The 21,531-nt window shown below is 40.4% G+C and overlaps 1 protein-coding gene across 1 annotated transcript in view; it reads right to left on the bottom strand.

The window, feature by feature from the left end:
- The window catches only part of Uhrf2 (ubiquitin like with PHD and ring finger domains 2), a 62,755-nt gene extending 42,234 nt beyond the window's left edge, over window positions 1–20,521 (bottom strand). Inside the window, exons 1-2 of the mRNA XM_021151777.2 lie at window positions 20,027–20,521; window positions 12,245–12,478 (exon numbers count right to left, since the gene is read on the bottom strand). Coding sequence (XP_021007436.1) covers window positions 12,245–12,478; window positions 20,027–20,179 — 387 coding nt within the window. The 5' untranslated portion in view covers window positions 20,180–20,521. The remainder of the gene's footprint in view (window positions 1–12,244; window positions 12,479–20,026) is intronic.
- Window positions 20,522–21,531: the final 1,010 nt, after the last annotated feature.

The raw sequence follows: 21,531 nt of genomic DNA, 5'->3' as shown, positions 1-21,531 counted from the left end.
AAAAAAAAAAAAGAAATGAAACTCTTTTGTAGAACCTGGGTTTTGATGGCAGCTCAGAACAAAAACTACTAAACCATAAAATTAATATAAAAACAGGATACTATGGTAGTAGCCTTCTAAGTAACTTAGGAGGAATTAACAGAAAGAATTAGTCAGAAGAGTGGACATCTGGTAGCGTGTTCCTATAAACACAGCCCAAGAGAGGCTAAGATAGAACAATCCTAAGAGTTGATGTAGTCAGTGTGAAGATACAGCATGACAAAAAGATAATGTATCACTGTAAGTGTTCAAATTATATAGACCCACATGATTTTAATCTATACAATTAAAATGCAAAAAGGAGATGTTAATGTTATTTAAAGAAAAATTCAATTCACGTAGCAAAAGAGCTAGGCAGTGGTGATGATGCATGCCTTTAATTCCAGCACAGAGGCAGGTGGATTTCTGAGCTTGAAGTCAGCTTGGTCTATATAGTAAGGTCCAAAATAGCCAGGGATACACAGAGAAAAACAAAACAAACACACAAACTTAAAGAGGCAGAAGAAATGAGGGGAAAGCATAGCTCAAGAGCCTTTACTCTGTCTTCCCTAGGAAGGCAAAGCAGGCCGGGCCAGGCCAGGCCAGGCCAGGCCAGGGCAAACAATCTAAGATTAGCTAGTGTGAATGTGTCACAGTGGGCCTCAGGCTACTGGGAAAGTCTCTAGTTGTCTGAGAGAACATCCTTGCCATGATCAGAAGAATACTGATTTAGTGTGTGAGACTCAGAATTGACCTGCTGTATATTAAAGACATACTCTCTGACAGAGTATTATTTCTAGGAATTCATAAAACAAAATAAGGAATTCACTAGTCATAAGAAAGGCAATCTCGTCTCTCCCAGAAAGCAAGGTTTCTTTACGGGTGTCAAAATATCAAAGAATATATATACTTCATATATTTTTAAAAACATGTAAATTTGTATATAAAAATAAGCAGCATGGTTTGGGGCTAGATTGTGATGAAGCAGATAAGTCACATGAACCTGCGATTAAATCTGACCTTTTTTTTTTTTTTTTTTTTTCCGAGACAGGGTTTCTCTGTATAGTCCTGGCTGTCCTGGAACTCACTTTGTAGACCAGGCTGGCCTCGAACTCAGAAATCCACCTGCCTGCCTCTGCCTCCCGAGTGCTGGGATTAAAGGCGTGCACCACCACGCCCGGCTCTGACCTTAATTTTTATCTAAAAACAAAATAGCTATATGCACAAGTATAGTAGTGCACACCTGTAATCTGATGAGGTTTAAAAAAGGCATACATAAAAAAAAAAAAAAAAGGCATACATGTTCATTTGCACCTTGCAAGACAAAGACTTGCTTAAAAGGCTTAATTAAAACAAACAAAAAAAAACTTACTGTTTTTGTTCATCTAACCAAAGCTGGTGTGAGTATGTACGTTAATAAAAGGATAAGGATCACAAATAAACTGTCTTTTGAAAGAAAATACACAAAGGCCACATGTAAACTTGGCATAATTGTGGTGTGTGCGTATAAAACAAACACTCTCAATACTGAGGTGCAAAATGTGCAAGGCACCTTGGTTACACATTGAGTTTTTATCTCAAAAAGTAGAAAATAAGCAAGCACAAAAGCATACATACACACACATATATGTACATATACATACACACGCACATCTTCACATATAGAAAAGGTCACACACATTTAGAAAGGTACAAAAACTGAAGCATAAGAAGCAAGGTAACTGAGCCTTAGCTAATATCCAATAGCAATACTAGAAGGACTGCTGTTCATCACGCATGCTCTGGACCCGCCTCTGCAATACTAGGTGCTGTACATATGGCCTCACATATGCTAGGCAACTACTGACTTCAACTACAAAATTAACTTTTTTTTTTAACTGTTTAAAATATTTTAAGACAAGACCTCACTACGTGCCTAGGCCCTGAACTTCCAATTTCCCAGCCTCAGTCAGCCCTGAGTACCTGAGATTACAGACTGGAACGACCAGTCCTTACTCCCTGCTTTCCTTTCTTCGTCTTTGAGGGTAAGGGAGAGAACACCACTCACTACGTTGTCCAGGCTGCCTGAAACCTGTGATGGAAAATTCAGATTGGCCTTGAATTTGCATTCCTCCTGTCTTTGCCTCCCAAGTAGATCGGATTATCAAACATGTTTCTAAACATGTCCTTTGTTCTGTGGAAAACACAGCTCTGTGGATAATTTAGTATTCGAACTTTTCACATGTATAACCTTAAACAAATATCTTGTCCCAGCCTCGTATTTTTACGGTTTCAAACCATACCTACCAATACAATTGAGTAAATCCAATTCAGTAAGCCTGTAATGTGACAAACTGAAAACTGTCTTTTTTCACTAAGCATCAGCATAGCTAGTGCTGACTCGTTTAACACAGGGATCTTATTTTCTATCATTTGCTTAGTAAATATTAGCAGGTTTTGATTATATAATCATTTCCTTTAGTAATTATAATACAAAATCATTTCCATTTTTCCAAAAAAGTGAAGACGTGAAATAGATCTGTCCTCAAAACACATATAGTAAAGGACTGGGGAGATGACTTGGTGAGCCAGCATGAGGACCTGAGCTTAATTATCAAGAACCCACATAAAAGCTGGTCACAGTAGCACAGTCTGTAATGCCAGTGCTCCTAAGGTAACAGGGGAAACAGACAGGAGAATTCCTAGAATCTTGTGAGCCAGCCAGCCTGGCTAGACAACAGCAAACAATAAAAAGACTGTCTCAAACAAGACAGAAAGGAAAGACTAACACCCGAAGTTGTCCTCCAGCCTCCACACATGCACACATGTGCCATGGCACCTGCACACAGCTACATGAATATATATGTACACACATACCTGCCACCCTGTATAACACAAAAAACACATATAGCTAAATAAAGAGTGAAACTCAGAACATGGCTTTCTCCAACTCTAAACATGACTCATTTTATTTTGTATTTCATTGTAAATACAAATTTTAAAAATGCAATATGCTTCTATTTACATAAAACTCATAAACAGCTAAATTAGGATTATATAAATAGATTAGATGTCAGTAAGTTGTTAAAAATTGTATAAAGATGGCCAACCAATGACTGGCCCAACTTGAGACCCATTCCATGGTCAAGAACCAATCCCTGTCACTATTAATGATACTCTGTTAGGCTCACAGATAGGAGTGTAGCACAACTGTCCTGAGAGGCTCCACACAACAGCCAATTGAAACAGATGCAGAGACCCACAGTCAAACATTAGACACAGCTTGGGAAGTGTTTTGAAAGAGTTGAGAGAAGTTCTGAAGGACCTGAAGGGGATAGGGACTCCACAAGAAGACCAACAAAGTCAATTAATCTGGACCCCTGGGGCTCCCAGAGACTGAATTACCAACCAAAGAGCAACCATGGGCTGGACTTAGGTCCCCTGCACATATGTAGCAGATGTGCAGTATAGTCTTCCATACAAGTCCTCCAACAACTGGAGCAGGGACTGTCTCTACATCTCTTCCCTGCCTGTAGATCCTGTTCTCTAACTGGACTACTCTGTCTGGCCTCAGTGGGAGAGGATGTTCCTAGTCCTGCACTGACTTGATATGCCAGCGTGGGGTGATATGGGGGTTAGGGGCTCTTCCTTCTCAGAGGAAAAGGGGAGGGGTAAATCTGGGAGGGGCTGTGGAGGAACTTGTGGGGGAGGCAGCGATCAATATGTAAAGTCAACAAATAAATAAATGAAAAAATTCTATAAAGACCACAGAAAAGATTACTGTAGATGTTTAAGTAATAGTTTCAAGTAAAGAATATAGAGCTGTGGTTAGAGAAAAGACTCAGCAGTTGAAAACACTGTTCTTCCCAAGGAAACAAGCTATCTCACTTTAAACACAAACATACAAATACATGTATGTGTGCGTGTGTAAAATCAGGAAGAAGAACATGGAGAAGCCAGGAGGTGGTGGCGCACGCCTTTAATCCCAGCACTTGGGAGGCAGAGGCAGGCGGATTTCTGAGTTCGAGGCCAGCCTAGTCTACAAAGTGAGTTCCAGGACAGCCAGGGCTATACAGAGAAACCCTGTCTCGAAAAAACAAAAAACAAAAGAAAAATGGAGAATTCACGGGGGTTTGCTCTTCTGTTTGAAAATTTGGTGGTGTTTAGAAATATTTACTTTGTAGCATTTCATGAAGCTGTTTTCTTCACGTCATTATTAAGCTATAGTGTACTAAAAACAAAGGAGACAGAAAATACTAAAATATCACACATTACATAGGTTATTGATCATTTCTTTTTCCTCCATTCCCCAGTGAACATAAAATGACATGCAAAAAAATTAACTGCTATACATTCAGCTAAATTTAAATGCTTAACATTTTAAATAAATCATTTGTACCGAATGACATCTATTTAAAAGATAAAAGCATACTTGAATCACAGAAAGTTATCTTACTCACAAACTAAAATGAATTAATCGATTGTAGTGGTTTGAATGTGTTTGGCCCAGAGAGTGGCACTATTTGGAGGTGTTGCTTTAGAGCAGGCGTGTCACTGTGGGCGTGGGCTTTAAGACCCTCTTCCTAGTTGCCTGGAAGCCAGTCTTTTCCTGTTTGCCTTTGGATGAAGGTTTAATCGGCTCCTGTTACACCATACCTGCCTGGATGTCTGGATGCTGCCATGCTCCTGCCTTAGGATAATGGACTCAACCTCTGAACCTGTAAGCCAGCCCCAACTGAATGTTGTTTTTATAAGAGTTGCCTTGGTCATGGTGTCTGTTCACAGCAGAAACCCAAACTAAGACACTGATGTAGGTGTTAAAAGTTCACAGTTTCAGAAAATAAATGTACTTCATGACCTAGTTTCAGTGATTCAATACACTTACAATGAACAACAGGAATGGATAAGCCTGGTTACTGCTCAAATATCTCCAGGTTTTCAAATAGGATTGGTAATAACTAGTTCATCAAAGTGACATGAAGAAAGCTGAACAGCTGGTCACATACCACTCAACTTTATGCCAGCTTTAAAATTAGTTTAAAAATTCACCTGCTCTATTGCTGTCCAAATATTTTAGTCAAAAAGAAGGGGAAAAAAACCCAAAGATGTGTTTCTGAGCCACAAAGCAGTAGATTAAGTCCTAAAAACCCACAAGGTCTTAAGTTCCATTTCTAATACTGTCACCCTCTCCTCCTTAAAAAAAAAAAAAAAAAATCCTTACAAAACAAAATGACATAGATTCCTCCAAAACTCAAAATAAAGGGAAGATTCTAAATTGTTTGTTTGTTTGTTTATTTATATTTGGAGACAGAGTCTCATTATATAACCCTTACTATCAAGAAACTCCTTATGTAGACTAGGCTAACTTTGAACTTTACAGAGATCTACCTGCCCTGCCGCTGCCTCTCTGCCCCTCTGCCCCTCTCTCTGCCTCTGGAATTAAAAGTGTAGACCACCAAATCCAAATGCTTCCCAGTTTTTAAAAACAAAATTTTTACATGCTAATTAATCAAAATTTCATTACAAGAAAGGGGTAATTCAGAAATAAAGACAATAGCTTGTTTTCCAAGTTTATTTCCCTGGGTATGAGTGGTTTGCTTGTTTGTTTTTGTGTGCACCATGTACATATAGTTTTCACTAAGGCCAGAAGATGGCATCAAGCTCCTGGCATTGGAGCCAGCCAGCCACTATGTGGAAGGTGGGAACCAAACCGGTCCTCTGCAAACCAGCCAGTACTCCCCTGACCTGCTAAGCCACCCCTCTAACCCAAACCAGCAGCATTTACAAGTATTTCGAGTTTACCTTCAAAATTAATACTTAGAAGTTCTAAGGAGGTAGAAAAGAATATGATGTTTACTTCTCTGTCCCTAATACTAATACCCAAGTGACTGTGCACTAAATACACAATTATTCACGGAATAAACTAACTATCCAGAAATAAGCTCTTCTAAAGTATTGGATAAAATTTCAAAGGTTCATTAACAGTAACTTGATTTTAAACTGAGAATGGAAACAAACTCATGTTAGCCTCTGCAGCAAATAAAGTTAATTAAATACACGTTTAAAAATTACAGTGTGAATAACATAGTAGATTCTTTAGAGTTAAGTGTCAGGTCTACAATGTTCCTAATTGAAAAAATAAGAGTCAATTCCCTTCTAAGTTTATACAACCAACAATTTAACTAGAATCTGAAACCAGATTTGACAGCAAGTCCTTTTTGTACTAAATGGCCAGACCATATAGTAACAAATTTAAGAAAGTTAGTATCTATATTATATATTAACATGAAATATATAAACTATTAAACAAAGCCAGGCAAGGTAGTATAACCAGCCTCTAGAACTTGGGTGTGCTAAAAACAAGAGGATGACAAGTTCAAGGCCAATCTAGACTAAATAGTGAAGACTCTATCTCCAAACAAACTAGTTGACAGCCATAACATGGAAAAGAAGAGAGCCCTGCCAAGAAAACTAGTTTTCTGTGAAGTTCTTCTGGGATAGTCTGGAAAAGAGAAATAGAAGTTTGCTAGTCTTCTATGAAAATAAGTTATTCTGTCACTGCCTTCATCAGTAGCATCTTCTGACCAAGTGTGACAATGCACATCTGTAACACCAGCATTTGGGAGGGAGAGACACAAGGATCTGCAACTCAAGTCCAGCCTCAATTACAACCTGTTAGACACAAATAGAAATACAAATGAACGAAAAAGCCTACAGTGTCTCTATTACCCACCCCTCAAAAAGCAGGTAAGAAAGGAGCAGAGGATATGGTTCTACAGTTAAGAGCACTCCTATTCTTGCAGAGGACCATGCTTTGGTTCCTAACACACATATGCTGGTTTAACAGTGTGTAACTGCAGTGCCAGTGTTTCTGATGCCCTCCTCTGGCCTTTGTGGGACACTGCATGCACATGGCATACACGCATGCCAGGTAAGCACCCTTACTCATAAAATAGAAATACATAAAAATGTGTTTAAAAGGTAAAAGATAATGAAAGTTTAATATAGACATCACTAGTGACATACATATTCAGATATATGTATATACATAAATTCCTAATGTGACTATATACATATGTAAAATATTCTTCTTAAAATGTTCCTTGCTCTGTTCAGGGCCTTTAATAAACTGGCTCACTTGGCAAAGTACCTGAGCATGAGGTCCTAAGTTCAGATTCCTAAAACCTATATAAAGACCCAGGCAAGTGGTGCATGCATTTAACCCTGACATTGGTAGAGAAGTGAGGGGGGAGACAGTATGGATACAAATAAATCCCAGACTGGCTGGGTCAGTGAACTCCAAATTCAGTGAGTTAAAAAGACAAATTGTGACTGCACAGAATATCCTACCTCAACCTTTGGCCCACACATAGACAGAGACACACAGAAACACAGTAACATAAACATGCACGCACACATGCATCCACGCAGAGAGAGAGAGAGAGAGAGACCTATAACACAGACTGTTGTTTCTAGTATCATTCTACTATCAAATCAAATAAACCAGTATGGGGTGGGAGACATGGCTCAGTTAGCAAAGTGTCAGCCATATAACCATGAAGACCTGAGTTCAGATCCCCAGTGCCCATAAGAAGCAGGAGGGCACAGTGGCAGGCATTTGTAACTACAGTGCTTGAGGTAGGGCAACAGGCAGATCTTGTATGCTTGCAGCAAGCAAGCCTACTCAATCACTGGACGCTCGGCTAAGTGAGAGATTATGTCTTGAATAAGGTTGAAAGTAAATGAAAAACATACTGCTTCTGGCCTTAATACACAGATGCATATATATATAGGCATGACCACAAAATCTCATACACATACTAAGGAGAAGGAAAGAGAAAGAAGAAAAGAAATCAATGTCCTATGGAGAATGACTCATTTCAGTACTGGAGCAGGAAATACGCAGGTGACTTTGAAACATCTTAAAATACCAGAAACAGAAAGAACCATCAAAACAACAGTATAGTAAGGAAACACAAGGGCCATGGTTTTGTGTTGTTTAAAACAAAAACCAAAACCTTCCAAGCTTCCATTGGCCAAATCTAGAATAATCTTAAGTATCAGTGCATATTGCTATAAATAAGTGAATATATAAACAGGTGAGAAAAGACAAATCTCCCATGTTTAGGGTTCTTTATATTCTGTCCTCAAATGGAACGAAGGACACAACTTCTATCTTCAACACAGGCTATACATAGTGACTTCTCAAAGAGCCCAGGATGGAAAAAGAAAGGAAAGAAAAATTAACAGTGGAAAAACTTGAGGAACAGTACCTTGGCCAGGTGATTAAGGTTCGCCAACAGTATCAGCAAAATTAAACTACTGATGCAAAATGCAAGTTATATTTAAATAGCATGTTCACAGTGCCAGCCCTAAATGAGATATAAAAGTTATCATTTTTCATCTCTGTAGTCTGCCTCAAAAACAAATTTAGTCCATCAATGAGAAAAATAAGAGATTAAAAACCTGAAAGAGACAAACTATAAAAAATGCTTGACCAGACCTTACAGCTTTCAAAATAATAAGAAAAAAGAAAGAAAGAAAGAAAGAAAGAAAGAAAGAAAGAAAGAAAGAAAGGAGGGAGGGAGGGAGGGAGGGAGGAAAGAAAGAAAGAAAGAAAGAAAGAAAGAAAGAAAGAAAGAAAGAAAGAAAGAAAGAAAGAAAAAGGATTCTAGCAGGACATGGTGGTGCACAGCCTCTAACTACAACCTTTGGGAAGCAGAGACAGGTGAATGAGTTCCTGGCCAGCCTGCTCTACATGACAAGTTCAGGTCAACAAAGGCTACAGAGATAAACAGTCTCAAATTAATAAGTAAATACATAATCCCGGGAGATGTAATACCGTGTGTGTGTGTGTGTGTGTGTGTGTGTGTGTGTGTGTGTGTTTTCATGTTCTGGAATGGGAAAAAAAGAATTTAGTAAAACCTAAAGAAATGTAGTTCATTTATTGTAACAAATGTGCCATACTGTAAGACATTAATTGGAGAGACTGTGAGTATGGTACATTGAAACTGCCTGAACACTCTTTGTAATTTTACTATAAACTTTAAACTGTAAAACTTAAGGGGTTTGAGAAAATTTTAAATCAGAAAGTCACTTGCGGTATATGCTATATACATAAAATAGATATATAAATAAATAATATAATATATAATCAGGTCCACATTTCCCACCTTACTCAGGCCCTGCAGAGTAAGCTCCTCTGCCACAGCAGTGACACTCTGTCAGGGTACATGTAGCCAAACAAACATGGACTGAACTGCCTGAAACTATAGGTTAACATAAATCCTTCCTCCTTTAAATGGTTTGTCAGGCATTGGGCCCAAGCAATAAAAGATAACTAATACCTGTTCTAAATAAGTCCACTTTAAAAGTAACGCCATGGAAAACTCAGAGCATCCTACTGCTGTGGTTTGGGTAAGATTTGCCCCTCCAACTGAGGATTGAGGAAGAGTTCAATCCTCTTAAGGAGAAATGTGAAGAATGTAGAAACTCAATCAAAAATGGTATGTCTATAGTCTAAGCTACCTCAGCTGAAACAAAAGGATTGAGACCAGGTGTTCCAGAACAGTTTGGGCAACACGGCAAGACTCATTTCTCATAAATAATTGTGGATGCTTAATTTATTAAGAGCAAGAAAGACCACATATAAACTGTCTTTTTTTGTGTTGCATGGGGACCACTAGCAAGAAAGGCATTACTAGATGCAGTTCATTAACCTTTGACCACAGCTATAAGCCAAAATAAGCCTCTCTATACATTACCTGCTCTGCACTGCTCTATTCTTAGCAAAGAAAACAAACTAAGATGTCTACAAGAGATGAAATGAACGGGTAGTGCAGACAAAATGGCAAGCTGGCTTTTAGTGCTCTGAATAAAACGGAGGTAGTTCCTTTGAACACCCCATAAACTAAACAGCTCAGTTGTTTGTCACTGTGACTGCAGCACTTGGAATAGCAAAGTTATACTGTATGCACGAAGAGAAGTATTTGTTAAAGAGAACAAGGAAGAAGGGAAGACAGAAAAGGGAGAGAAGATAACCCACGGCACTGTTTTCCCTTACTAATAAAGTATAGAAAAGAAATCTACTAATATTACAATATTAGCTTTGGAAAGGACTAACTTATTGGTAGCTCATGTTTTAAAACATTTATTTCCTCCAACTTTACCAATAAACATTACCGTTGGTCTCATGTTGATTCTGTTTTCCTGTTTCATTATGTTATCTAGGACTTCCAGGGTGATGGCGAGTAACAGCAGCATTGGTTAGCTTTCCTTTCCCATGAGCCTGTCTCAGGTAATCCAGAAAGACCTTAGACTTCCTGCATCCACCTCCCATTTGCTGGGACTACAGGTACACATGCCATGCCAACCCAGTACTGGCTTTCTGACTGGCTGTTTCTAGCTTTTCCCCATCACTGAAAATGATGCCAAGTATGGGTTAAGATATTTATCTATTTTATTTACTCAAAATCATGAATGGGCTCAAATTTGTTTTTAGATGCAGAAAATATTTTATAAATATAGGGTAAATTTTCTTTAATTTTTTACAATACTGAATTTATACTACATTTTCTATTAACTATCTCTATTTTCTATTAACTATTAACTTTCTGACAATCCGTATGTTGTCAAGATATCACTTAAGACATTAAGTCTACTGGTTAAATAAAACTTGTGTTTCAAATAGTATTAGGATACCAAATTGCTTCTAGTCATGTTTAGTAATAGTGTTTCACTTCATTTAAGAAGCAAGAAAGAGCTTCCTTCTTTCCTTAAGCTGTGGGTCAATTCATGTATCATCAGAATTACCTATTTCTTAAAGGTTTGAAACAATTTACCGGTACAGCTACCTGGTACAAAAGCCTCATACTTCTTGGTAGTAAAGCTCTTTATTAATTTCTTGATTACTTCTATTCTTACAAATGTTTACATTTTCCCCATAGAGTCTAAATTATTTCTGCTTACATTTTCTTAATTTGTTTCACCAACCAATTTCTTATTTTGAAAATGACAGGTCTAGGTACCCATTTATCCACAAGAAAATGCAAGGACTAGAAAGGATAAAACCAAAGTATCCTTCCATTTCTAACAGAATTTGAAAAACTCTGGATAGAAATCAATAGATAAGCCAACTGAATTTTTATTTACCAGTAAATAATGACCATTTAAATAGTATAAATAATACAGTTATCAGACATAAGTCAAATATCCATTAAACAATGTCAAAGACATAAACCAATGGATAGAGCTGTGTCCATGAATTTAAGTCATAAACACATTAATTCTAAAAATTGCTATCTAGAGATAATCCTCATTAAAATATCAGTAGTCATTTGTAGTTTTATACAAGATAATTCTAACAATTTTTATAGCAATTATATAGAAAGCCATATGGCAAAAAAACAAAAACAAAGAAGGATCAAAAAAATCCGTAGAGCTACAGTGCTTAAAACAGTGTGGGCACAGGGACAGACACACAGACCCATGACACCACAGAAAATCTTCACAGCATACTTTTAATGAGCAATCAGTACCTTTCTTTAAAAATAATTTTTTTTTAAATTCTAGAATATATGTACCAGGGTATATACTGATTAACCAGCACTGGTAAAAACTGAAGGTGGAACACTACCCAGTCGTCTAACAAATACACACTAGATATATGATAGCATGTCAATAAAGTAGAATGTAATAATGTGAAGGAATACAACATAACTATATACAGCAGAAACATCAATGTTGAAGAACACCAGAACTTCATTATGAAGAGATCTAGCTATACATAAAACGTATTGTTTAGACAAATATACATAAGAAGTAAGAAAAAACTTGTAATACACTGTACGTAATTTCACTGGGTGTGGGGGAGGCAAGTGATACCCTTAAAAAACGCTAGCTAGCATCATTCCACATCCTCACCTGGGTGGAATTACACAAGTATGTTTGTTTTATTCTTCTTTAAACTGAACATACACAATTTATAGTTTTCTACCACAACATTTTTTTTTTTTTTTTTTTTTTGCTGGTAGCACTGAGAATTATACCAAGAGTCTCCTATCTGTAAGCAAAGCACTCACTAGCTAAGCTATCCCCAGGCCCGTGGTAAATTTTCAAAGACTACTCCTGACCGAATATGAACAGCTGCAATCTTTACTTAATGGAAATCAATGCTTGCTAATTCCCAGCATCCCAAAGAAAACAGACATTTGTATTCTCACAACTAGTAAGTCTGAAGACAGCATACCTTATATAGTCCAAAGCCAGGGTCAATAAGACAAGTGCGAGCTGATGTCGATGGCTGACTGGAAGATCCCCCTCTCGCTGTTTTCTTTACTTTAGGCGGATTATGAGAAGAGGGTTTAACCTGAGCATCATTCTGCTTAGATGTGCTAGGAAGACTGGAGTCTGGCCGAACTAGCAGCTGAATTATATCATTCAGTCCAACGTCGTAGTCAAATAAAGTATATCCATTTTCCAACTACAAAAGGAATAGAAACTATATTGAAGTACTTATTTCAAAACTTATATTCTGACATGTTTAGTTTGTCCAAATATCCTAGATAAACTATTAAAAGTGACATTACAACTTAATGATCATGAAATGGTTCTAAATGTTTTATGGCTTTTAATATCAGCATCCTTCTTTGAACCCCTATAAATTCTGAAGAACTACTCCAAACTAAAGCAACACTACTTGCTATTAAAATAAAAACCATATCATAGCTGCTGCAATCTCATGCTGTAGCTACCCCCCCCCAAGTAACCCCCTCTAAACCATATCTAACCTCATTATTTTTTGTTGCTGTTTCCTAGTCTTTCAAGAGCCTCTCTATATAGCCTAGGCTAGCCTCAAACCTACAATCCTGTCTCAAGTGCTAATTACAAGTATATGACACCAAGGCTCTTTTAACAAATTTTATTTTAGTCAACAGTACCTAAATTCCCAAGAGTGGAGAGATAAATTTTGAAAGCAAGGAGTTTTTATTAACTTTTTTACAACCCACATGTAATAATGGCCATCAAGCACTTTATCTTTCTGAAGCACTATTAATAATTTTAAGTAAGGCAAGATTTTGAAAAGCAAATCAGAAATATATTCCATTTCTCTAAGGTTCTCTAATTCTATTCATCTGCAATTAGCAAGCTTTGTCACAAAGTTATCTAGGAAAACATATCAACTATCTTGCAATCCATGCACATTTCCAGAAGGTTTGGACTAATTAATCTGTGCCCAGCACCACGATTACTCCCACCTCCCAAAAGATATAATCAGGTATACTGGAAGTCCTACTCTATAGTACCTCAAAGGGCTGAGAGTGTAGCTCAGTAGACCCTACCTGATACATGTAAAACCTATTCTATTTCTAACACCAAGGGAATGGGGTACCTACCTCAGGACCTAATTTTATCTAGAAATAGTGTCTTTAGATGTAACCCAAGACTTATTGTTATGTATTAACTTGGGTCTTCTACACACTCACATGTTCAAGTCCTAACCTCTAATGCCCCAGAATATGATCCAGCTTGGACACAGGGTCTTTAAAAAGTAACAAATTTAAAATGAGTTAACAAGGTGAACCTCTAATCCAGTCTGATTGGTGTCATGATAAAAACAAACATGAACAGAGTCAGAAAGGACAGGAGAACAATGGAAAAAAGACACATGGAAGAGAAAGTCGTGTAATTGGAGCCAAGACAACAAGCTAATAAACACTATTTCCCATAAACAGAAGCCTTGAGACAATCCCCCTAAAGCTAGCTATCAAAAAGCATGTTCCTACTGATGACACCTTGAATTCTAATCTTTACAACTGAGATAAATTACTGTGGGTTTAAGCCATTTTGGTACTTTGTTACAGCAGTCCTAGGAAACCAATCTTCTATTTTGTTTCTTCATAAAGTATAAACAGTTGACTATTTCACTGATAATAACAAGAAAATTCAACTCCTTAAAGATCAAAACTACCATTTCTTCAGAAATATTAGCTTAAGTGTTGCATTCACTAATCTTTTATCTAACAGCCATCACCAAACACAATTGTGTGATATAGGAACATATCTAAGAACTCAACCACAGAGAAAGGGCAAAGAAAAACAGCTGCCCTTTAGTTAGGAAGTCACTAATGTGAGGTCTATGAGGTGGGTCCAAGACCATAACTAGCACAATTCCACAGATCCTAAGTATTCGTGTTTGCTAAATAAAAGAAGGGATAGAGAAGTTTACAAGCTTCCCAGTAAAGAAATTCAGGAATTAAGTTAGGTACTATCTATCTCACTGTAGAGTAAATCTTTACTATCGTGTGGAAGCGTCACCTGTCAATAAAAAGCCTATGAGAGATTTGCCCCCCAAAACCAGAGACAGTAGCATGAAAAACAGGAGAGGTCATCAACTACATGGTGGCTAGAATAGAATAGACCTAGGATAGAATAAAGGGCTAGCTAAGGTATGAGCCAGTCAGGGAATAAGCCAAAGCTTTTGGCTTCGGCATTTATTCATGCAATAGTAAGTCTCAGAGTTGTTATTTCTGGGAACAAAGAGGCCAGGCCCTCAGTTACATCTCACTGCTTAGTTAACATATTTAACCTGAGGGGCTCAGAGTAGCTTGCAGGAATTCAATCCTCAACAGACACACACCACAGCCAGTACCCCAGGGCAGTAAACAAATAAACCTTCATGTAAATAGGAATGCTAATATATTAAAAACATAAACACCAGCCCAGCCACAAACCCTTTAACAACAATGATAGACTGCCTGCAAGATATACTAGGGCAATGGTGATGCCTGGGAATAAACAAGCAACATCTAATTTGACTTAAGGCCACTCCTTATATACAACCAAAAACCAACACTGGGTGACCAAGAACCTAAAACTAGATAGCCCAGAGACCTAGGGTAAAACCAAATAATACTGGTCTAAAATAAGGGGGAAAACTGTAGTGTAGAAATACTAATGATATCCTTCAATAACCATAGATTAGCCAGTACCTTGTTTAATTATCACAAGAGAAGTTTCCTCCTGTAGCAAATGGAACAAATATAGTCCCATAGACAGACATTACTCAGAATAAGAAACCTAGCCCTAAACAGGATGACTCCACCAAATCCCTCCCCTCAGCGCTCAGGGAACCCTGTGGAAGAGAAGGCAGAAAAGGTGTTTTAGAACCAGTGGGGGAAGGGGGGGGGCACCAAGAAAAGGAAGCCCTCTAAATCAACATGATCAAAGCTCACATGAACAGTCTGAAAGCAACACACACACCACAGGGCTTGCTGCAGGCTCTGCGGATATTATTATGGCTTCCAGTTTAGTGCTGTTATAGGATTCCTGAGTGCAGGAATGGGTGGGTCTCTAATGGCTGCTACCTCCCTTGGACTCTCTCCCTTCTTGTCTGACTTTGATGTGATAGTTTTTGCTTTATCTTATCTATATTTTATTTATTTTTTTAAATCAACGAATGAATGAAAACCCAGCCATTAGAGTAAAGGTTAACAATTGAACTGTCAATTATAACTGCTGTGAGAGGGAATATCAGTTTTCTCAGAGTAACACTGAGTATTTCAGCCACTCCAGGACAGGCCTGTGTTTGGAAGTGGCTAAACAACATATAATGGACTCAGCAGGCTTTTTATGCGCTTTTGTCTTCTTTTCTTTCTTTCTTTTTTTATGTTTTGTTCTTTTTGGGCGTGGTTTTATTTTGTTTTCTTGACTCTGGAGGGTGTGCTGTTATATTAGGTCTTTGAGAAAGAACTTAAAGTTGGGTGGGTAAAGAGGGGGGTCAGGATCTGGAAGGACTTGGAGGAGGGGAAGAATATTTTCAAAATATATTTAAATTTTAAAAACTTGTTTCAAATAAAGGGGCAGGGCTTTGAGAGAGAGAGAGAGAGAGAGAGAGAGAGAGAGAGAGAGAGAGAGAGAGAGAGAGATTAGAGAGCAAAGGTGGAGCTGCCAAGCCCGAGGACCTGCGTCTCATCCCTAAGACCCACATGGTGAACTGACTCCTGAAAGTAGTTCTCTGACTTCCGAACATGTTACAGCACAGCACACAAACACATAAATGTAAGAAGAATTAAAACAGCAGCAAGAAGGTACTCTTCCTGCCCAGAACCTTCCCTGGGAAGGAAGGGAAGCGCCCAAAGAATAAAATGTGCATTCATCCTTTCACTCTGACAAGCCCAAAGAAACACCCCAAAGAGCCTAAAGTAATGAACATTATGACAATTTCTTTAAAATTTTAAGTGTTTAAAGTAGAAAATCAAAACTAAGCCGGGCAGTGGTGGCACACACCTTTAATCCCAGCACGTGGGAGGCAGAGGCAGGCAGATTTCTGAGTTTGAGGCCAGCATGGTCTACAAAGTGAGTTGCAGGACAGCCAGGACTACATAGAGAAACCCTGTCTCAGAAAACCAAAAAACAAACAAACAAACAAAAAAAAACCACCAACAACAAAACAAAACTAAAATAGCATAAAATATCCAACTCTGCTAGTAATCCATTCCCCAAAATACAGACAGACACGATATTAAAGTAAAATGAAGCACTATAGCAAGTCCAGGTAAGCCTTTTACTCAGCATGACAAGGCAGGAGAATCCCAAGCAAATTATGCTCTGGAGCGGGGAGGAAGGGATGAGCTCGCCTCGAACCCAGCTTCTTCAACTGCTGACTGCGGATCCACATGGGGCCCCATAACTGATGACGGGACCCTGAACAAAACCAGACAAGTTTTTGAATGTGCAATTTCAAAAAATGAATTCGAAATTAAAAAGATAATGTTTGTCTGTCAGAAGTCCATGCTGCACAGCAGTGACTCCACTGAAACCTCGGGACCAAAACCACAATCTACGCACTTTGCATGCCATCATGACAGACAACTGCTAATAAACACGCTCCCTAGAACCCCCTCACTCAGATCCAGTAGCTCATGAGCTCCATGTTTCCTGTATCTATGAGGTTTTCTGCTTTCCTAGAAACATAATGGCTGAACTGCAGAAAAGTGACTTTCAGTACTTTCGTGCATCATTCTTCAGCAAATAAGTATCAAATTAATATATCTTTATACTGTTATTTTAAATGTTTGATTTTAAAGACTGCTATCTGAATTACTGACCTGAGTTTCATTTTAAAGTATTGAATGAATTTATGATTAAGACAGAATTCCCAACATTTTCTGGAAAAGTCCTAAACATACTTGCCACTTTGTACTACATATTTATGCAAAGCAGTATTCTCATTATTGACTTTAAAATCAAAATTATTGGCTGACTCTAAAAGATGTTGAATCTTGTTCTATGTCCTGAAGTATCAAATCTTAAACCCAGATTTAGTCTTTATATAAAAATAAGCAAAAATCCATCTTGTAAACATGCAAATTTGCTTCAGTCTTTAACAAATCATAAGTTTAGAGAGCTAGAAAGACGTATATAACTATAGACCGTCAATGTCTCATAGAAGTAAAATAGCTGAGAGCTGCCATAATAGACATCCAAGGTACAAGATTTTCAATTCTGAAGAAAGAGAATAGTTGCGACGTTGTCAAATACACTAGTGAATATTGACTGCATTAAGGAAGAAATTCCAGGAAGTAGAAAGGGCTGCACCAAAGATGCAAAAAAAGCCAAAGGGGAAACAAATGAAGTGTCAGAGGCCAGAAAAAGCCAGGGGAAGTCATTGACAGAACTCAGGGTACAGTAGAGGCACTGAAGCTGTGTCATTTATCAGTCATATAATAGAAATAAATAACACACATTTTTAAAAAAATAGACAAATACTTTCATTTTTTTATTCCGTGTGAAAACAAAGAATTTAGAGTGTCAAATGTTTAGTTTTTCTTCCAATATGGTTCATATTCCACATCTACATTCTACTTAAGACTATCCCAATATTGATGACAAGAGAAGGCAGGGAAAACTGGAATTCTTTTATAGTCTCAGGAGCTCTACATTCTAAGAGTTAAAGATCAAAGCCCGGTGTGTGGTACGTAAGATCATGTCTAGCTGAAGAGATGGCTCAGTGGTTAAGAGCGCAGGCTACTTTTCCAGAGGACAAGGTTGATTCCCAGCGCCCACAGTTGTCTCCAACTCCAGTTCCAGGAGGTTTGATGCCCTAAAGTCCTCTTCCGTCTTTGTAGCAACCAGACATGTGTATGGTACAAAAGACATCATGTGGGCAAAGCAACCATACACATTGAAAGAAAAAAACGTAGACTTCCTTGCACTGCTTTTCAAACCTCACCCTGTTTTATAACATTATGACAATAAAGCATATGAAAAAGAACACCTCTTTTCTATTAAACATAAACTCACTTTACAGGAAACGGCTAGCCCTCTCTCTGGTACCAACTTAACTATCTGCTAAAGACATGCTTTGCTATCTCCACCACCTGGAGAACATCAAGACAAAAGGAGATGGGAACTATGCCCTGGCGAGTTATCATTCACAAGAAAGTCAACGGTTTTCCTTGTCTGGTGTTCAAGTCAAAGGCTGGCACTGGAATTCTCTTTTTTATCCTTAATGGTTCGTTATTGGGCTGTGGAGAGAGAAGTAGTGAATCACTAACAATGGGGGGAGGGGTCGGCCACTAGGGTTCTCTACCCCCAACCAGGAACCATTTTCTGATTATTAGTCTATTTCATAAGTCATCTTTCATTTCTATTTCTTGTATTGGAGTCAGCCAACTATTCTAGGAGTCAATGTACGATATTATTACTATTTGTATACCTTTCACTGATAGCCAAAAGGAAAAGATACCAGCCACTTGAGACACAGCAACACAATGCTACCAAGTATTTAATAGGTATGACTGTTTAAAAACTAACTTTCCAGACAAGTAAAGTCTTTACTGGTCAAACACTCAAGAAACAATATAAAAGTGGATACAACAGGAGCAGAAAGTGCTACAGGTTTTCTGTCAGAGGCCTTCCAAACACTTTACCAAAACCCTGGCTTTTTCTTGCCCGTTGTATAATCTGTTACTTAGAAAATTTTGACCAGTCTGAGAAGTTGTAAATCTGTGAAGGGAACAAAAATATTCCTTCTAAACTCTTTGTGGCTTATAGGCTACTTCCATCGAATCAGAGAGAACTGCACTTAATTCAAAACTCAGGACTGGAGCCAAACTGTGGTCAACTGACTTGCAGGATGCCAACTTTTTTAGTGGACTAAAGACAAAGGCAAGAAAAACAATATGGGTCTGGGTGTCTAATCATAAGACTGAGACTTACTGGATAGGAAACGTCTTAGCCTCATCAGGCAGAGCCTTACTTAAAATTAACGGAGATGCCCACAAGCACCCTTGTGGCCCAACACAACTTTCTGGCTTTTTTTTTAATTACAGCTGATTATGCTGAAAGGTTTGAGTTGAAAGCCCGAACTTAGGGGACCATACAAAGATGAGAGGTAAAGTCTAATCTGTCCCAATATTCAACAGACTTAAACTCGACTTCAGGTTACAATCATCGTTCCTTAGAGATCTCTGATCTTTTATAGAACAAATCCCCAGTCTGAGACTGACGACGAGGGGGGGGGGGGCACGCATTCTGCCACTGTTCCGATCTTCAGCGTTCAAATCCTTCTAGTGAGGGAACAGGGTTAAGGTGCTTCACTTTCCACGTCGCATCTAGGAGCCCGGGGACACGGAAGAAAAGCAAGTCCTTAGAGGAGTCGAGACAGCGCTGCGAATAAAGCCAGCTCGTCCCTCCCGCGCCCCGGCATAGCTGCCGGAGCCTGTTGCCTTTCCAGGCTCCGGATCCCCCCCCAAAGGCGGGAAGAGGATCCCCCAGGACCCTCGGAGGCTATGTCCGTGGCCGCTGCCCCGCTACACACCGCGGCCCGCACCCCGGCCTTCCGACCCGCTAGGCGCGCTTGTGGGGTGGGGGGTGGGGGGCACAGCCGCAGGCCCGAGCTCCGGGCCCCGCATCCCGCGCCCCGCCAGCGGCCCCATCCCGAGCATAGCGGGACGCAGCCCTGGACACCCAGCCTCGTCCCGGGACGCCGGCTGCTCGCGCCCGGGCTCCCCGCGGGGCGCCTCACCTGCTTGCCCCGGTAGAACAGACGCTGGCACTCGGGCCTTACATCGAAGAGCGCCCAGACCCGCTCGCGCAGCTCCTCGATGGTGGCTTTGCGAGAAACGTCCTCGATGGTGCGTGTCTGGGAGCCGTCGATGGTGCGGACCTGGATCCACATCGCGGCGGCACAGGGACAGGGGACGGAGCCCCTTTGTCTGGCCCTGCGCTCGGTCCGCCGCGCCGCGCCGCGCCGCGCCCCGCCCGGTCCCCGCCGCCTCCACGGGAGGATCCGGTTCTCGGCGGCAGCGGCTCGGCGAACACGGGTGCGGGCGAGGACTGACACTCTTAGACCGCGCGACCGCTCGCCCGCCCGCCCCTCCTCGGTGGAAGGAAACCGGAACCCGCCCGAGGTGCGAGCACAGCCCGCGCCTCACAAATAGGAAGGAGCCATGGCTCGGCGGCGCGCACTGTTTACTTATAGAGATGCAGCTCCCACATGGAGGTCACGGCGCCAACCCGGATCTCGCGAGATCCACGCGGGGCTCCGCCCCACGCACAGCCCGGGGGGCGCTAATATGGGAGGGGGCGGGGCCTCCAGAGCCGTTACTCGGAGGAGGGCGGGGCTGGGCAGGCTCCTCCGGGCCAGCTCGCCCTGTGCCCCCGTTGTCGTTGGTCACCTCGCAGTCTCCTGAGGCCTAGACTCCACGGTCTCAAAAACCACGAACAATAGCTAGCGGTGCTGCGCGCTGGCGTGAGCGAGAAATGGGGGCGCAGCCTACGTTCCCGAGACTTCACACCAGGGTGTGCGCCCGCCACGCGGCCTCTCCCGGGGCCCGTCGGCTTGATGGACGTGCTTCCCGCGCGACCCTCCCGCCGAGGAAACCCGCTTCCGGGAGGCCCCAGGGCAGAGGCCTCGCACCCACGTTTCCCGAATGGGTAGCCGGAGCGGGAGCTGGACCTAACCGAGTGGGCCTTCTGCGCTAAGGGCGCCTTTGGCCGCAGGGATCCTAGCTTTGCAGAACTGTACACCTCCGATCCAAAAATCCGGAGATCCCAGGGCGGGATACGGCCCCACACACTCAGGGGACCCATCCAAAAATGGAAGACTTAAGAGACAAAGCAAAGCAAACGCATATCTTACATTCACCGGTATCCGTAATGTCAGTACTAATCATTCCCATGAGGATAAGAGGGATAACTTTGTAACAACCAAATTGATTAGTCAAGACGGCCTAAATGGAAATACAGGAAGAGTGAAATGTGCTTACATACTGTGTGTCTCTGTCAGCTCGAGATATATAGAGATAGATATATGCACCTAGAGCCTCTAAGTCACCTTGCCAACTTCCTAATTAAAACATTTAGTTGATGAGGCAACAGATTCATCTGAGAACATCTAATCTGACCCATGAAGGGAGCAACTATTTGTTGTTACAAGGATATGCTAGGGTCTTGGGCTGTTTTTCGTGATGCACTGCCAACGGTGTGCTGCAGTCCGAAGCCTTGGGTCTTGGACTCACGGGTTGGGAT

Source organism: Mus caroli, chromosome 19 (assembly GCF_900094665.2).
Source record: "Mus caroli chromosome 19, CAROLI_EIJ_v1.1, whole genome shotgun sequence".
NCBI lineage: Eukaryota > Metazoa > Chordata > Mammalia > Rodentia > Muridae > Mus > Mus caroli.
Note: the sequence above shows the minus strand (reverse complement) of the source record. Positions and strands in the feature narration are given on the sequence as shown.